This window comes from Stegastes partitus, unplaced genomic scaffold (assembly GCF_000690725.1).
Source record: "Stegastes partitus isolate 25-593 unplaced genomic scaffold, Stegastes_partitus-1.0.2 Scaffold1062, whole genome shotgun sequence".
Lineage (NCBI taxonomy): Eukaryota > Metazoa > Chordata > Actinopteri > Pomacentridae > Stegastes > Stegastes partitus.
Window position 1 is genome coordinate 29,867 of NW_007578793.1, and position 3,109 is coordinate 32,975.

The 3,109-nt window shown below is 50.2% G+C and overlaps 1 protein-coding gene across 1 annotated transcript in view; it reads left to right on the top strand.

The window, feature by feature from the left end:
- Positions 1-3,109, top strand: part of dnah5l (dynein, axonemal, heavy chain 5 like) — a 77,617-nt gene that overhangs the window by 27,805 nt on the left and 46,703 nt on the right. Inside the window, exons 35-40 of the mRNA XM_008295638.1 lie at positions 77-134; positions 401-529; positions 1,184-1,383; positions 2,307-2,460; positions 2,526-2,636; positions 2,887-3,042. Coding sequence (XP_008293860.1) covers positions 77-134; positions 401-529; positions 1,184-1,383; positions 2,307-2,460; positions 2,526-2,636; positions 2,887-3,042 — 808 coding nt within the window. The remainder of the gene's footprint in view (positions 1-76; positions 135-400; positions 530-1,183; positions 1,384-2,306; positions 2,461-2,525; positions 2,637-2,886; positions 3,043-3,109) is intronic.

Sequence of the window (3,109 nt, forward strand, 5' to 3'; positions counted from 1 at the left end):
GACCCTGAACCACCCAGTCCTGGTTTACTGGTTTAGATTAGACCCTGAACCACCCAGTCCTGGTTCATTGGTTTAGATTAGTCCCTGAACCACCCGGTCCTGGTTTCCACAGAGGTCTGACCATCAAAGCTAACGTTAGCCACATTAGCCTACAACACGCTAGCACTGAGGAGGTCCCATCAGAGCTCCCGGTGCACCCTACCCCTAACCCAGATGTGTACTGCAGCTCGTTGATGTAGCACACAGTGTGCCCGGCAGCAGTCAGCCGGTTCTCAGCGCTGCTACCTTCACTTCTCTGTCCTTGTCGGCTTGAAAAGGTGCACAAATAACAACACATTTGCAGGTATCTGTGGCGTGGTTGTGGTGGCCGACGTGTTGCGTGTGCTGCTGTGTCCTCCAGGCCGTGCTGCCCAGACACTGGACTCGCCTCAGCCATCTGACCGGCCACAGCTTCCAGGTGGAATCAGAGAGTTTCTCCCTCAGAAACATCATGGAGGCGCCGCTGCTGAAATACAAGGAAGACATCGAGGTACTGGTGCTGCTAACGCCATGTGGACCGGAACACAGTCACAGTGAAAGTGAAAAACTTCTGCCTCCTCCTCAGGTTCTGCTCTTTGATCTCAATTCAACCGTCAGGTCCAGGTCATAGTCGGCAGTGTTTCCTCAGAGAGACGGAGAGGAAAAACCCAACACACAAAAACACAAAACAGAGACACGAAATGACACAAACAAAACAGAAAACAACAAAACTGTGTCCCAAAGACACACAAGACGAGCAAATAAAACCACAGACATGAAACCACACGAACGAGACAAAAACAAACACAAAGAGACAAAACTGTCCTAAAGTCACATAAAATGACCAAAACAAAAGAGAAACGCCCCAAAAATTAGACTGAACGTTTCCAAAGAGACACAAAACGACACGAACGAGATCGAAACTCAGAAAAACGACACAAACACATGAGATGAACATAAATGACAGAAAGTTAGCTCCTAAGATGAGCAGCGGTAAGCCTGAGCCCTGAAGAGCAGTCATCCTGGAAACATGGAGCAGTCCTGCCAAGTCCAGGATATCTCACGTGGAAATTCTTGTATAAAGATGTGAAAATGATTCTCCTGTGATTGTAATGATCCTGAAACTCCAGACTAGTCAGAAGGTTGACGTGCCGCTGTGCCTCAGGACGTGTGCATCGGCGCCGTGAAGGAGCAGGACATCGAGGCCAAGCTGAAGGACGTCGCGGCCGAGTGGAGCAGCCGGACGCTCAGCTTCGCCACCTTCAGGACCAGAGGGGAACTGCTGCTCCGAGGGGCCGAGACCGCCGAGATCGTCTCCGTGATGGAGGACAGTCTGATGGTGCTGACGTCGCTGCTGAGCAACAGGTGGGAGAGTCGTAGCTAGTCTGCTGACAGTTTAGTGTTAGTCACCAAAATCTGGTTGTCCTGCAGCAGAAACACCATCTGGCAGAAAAACTGAGAGTTAAACCCAACCTACTGGATCAGAACCAGAGACAGACGAGCCAGTTGGTGGAGATACATTCAGCTGATGGTGGAACATCTTTCTACATCTGATGGTGGAACATCTCTAGAGAAACCACCCTGATGAAACACCTCCAGAACGTTCTCAGAGCGTTTTTAGAACTGAACAAGTTCTGGTTGAAATGATGAGAAGCGTGTTTGTGTTGTGACAGGTACCGCCTGCTGACCTGCAACACTTCCTGTTTGAACCTTTCTTCCATCTTAACAATGTTCTCCGTTTGCTTCGATGAACCGCGTCAAACTCCTCGTATGTGAAAACCAACGAGGCAAGAACATCACGTCTGATTAGCATTAGCGTTAGCATTAGCAGCTACCTGTTCATTACAGATTGCTGCCTTCCTGACAGCAGCGTATCAGACTGACAGTGAGGTTAGCATCCACATCCCCTGTGTTAGCGTGGCGCTAGCTTACCTTTCCATAAACTTGCTGTTTGTCTGAGTTTAGCTCGTAGGTCTGTTTGCTTTAGTTTCCTTGCTGACGTTGATGCGTTCTTGGAGCTTCTTTGCTTCCAGCAGCACAGCAGGTCAAACCGATGAATCCACCGAGCCGCTCAACTAAAAACAGAAGTCCGTCCGTCCACTCTTCCTCCTCATAGAGAGAATAAAACAGCTCGAGTGTTGTTCTCATCGTGTTTGCTGTTGATGCTGACACCAGAGAGGACGCATGAGGCAGTGAAACAAACTCAGAGAGACGAGGAGGAAATGAAAGCTAAGGAGAGGAGTGGGATGGATGAGTGAATGAATGAACTGCGCTCCTTCGTCCTGAAGGTACAACGCTCCGTTCAAGCCGTCCATCCAGCTGTGGGTCCAGAAACTCTCCAACGCCTCCGAGGTCATCGAGAAGTGGCTGTCGGTTCAGAACCTGTGGATCTACCTGGAGGCGGTGTTCGTGGGCGGCGACATCGCCAAGCAGCTGCCTCAGGTTAGTTTGTTAAACGTTGTCTCTCACACAGGACAGAACTTAGAGTTGACCTGTAACTCCTGCAGGAGGCCAAACGCTTCCAGAACATCGACAAGTCCTGGCAGAGGATCATGCAGCGAGCGCACGAGCTTCCCAACGTGGTGCAGTGCTGCGTGGGAGACGAGGCGCTCAGCCAGGTGAGCAACACCTGCAGCGTCTCTTCAACAAATAGCCAAAGTGACAACATCTGTCAGCCACAAACCGCCAAGACAGGAAGAGTCACAGACTGACCGACAGTCTGCACATCCGGATGTTTCATCAAAATCACTTTAATCTGAATGTCTAAAGATTCCTCAAAGTAAAATGTGCACCAAAAGGATTTTATAAAAACCAGAACCTTCCTCCTCCCGGTTCTGACCCTGTTCTTCTCTCTTCTTGGTCCTCCAGCTGCTGCCTCACCTGCTGGAGCAGTTGGAACTCTGTCAGAAGTCTCTGTCCGGTTACCTGGAGAAGAAACGCCTGGTGTTTCCACGCTTCTTCTTCGTGTCCGACCCTGCGCTGCTGGAGATTCTAGGCCAAGCCTCAGACTCACACACGATCCAGGTAACACACACAGGTAACACACACAGGTAACACACACAGGTAACACACACAGGTAACACACACAGGT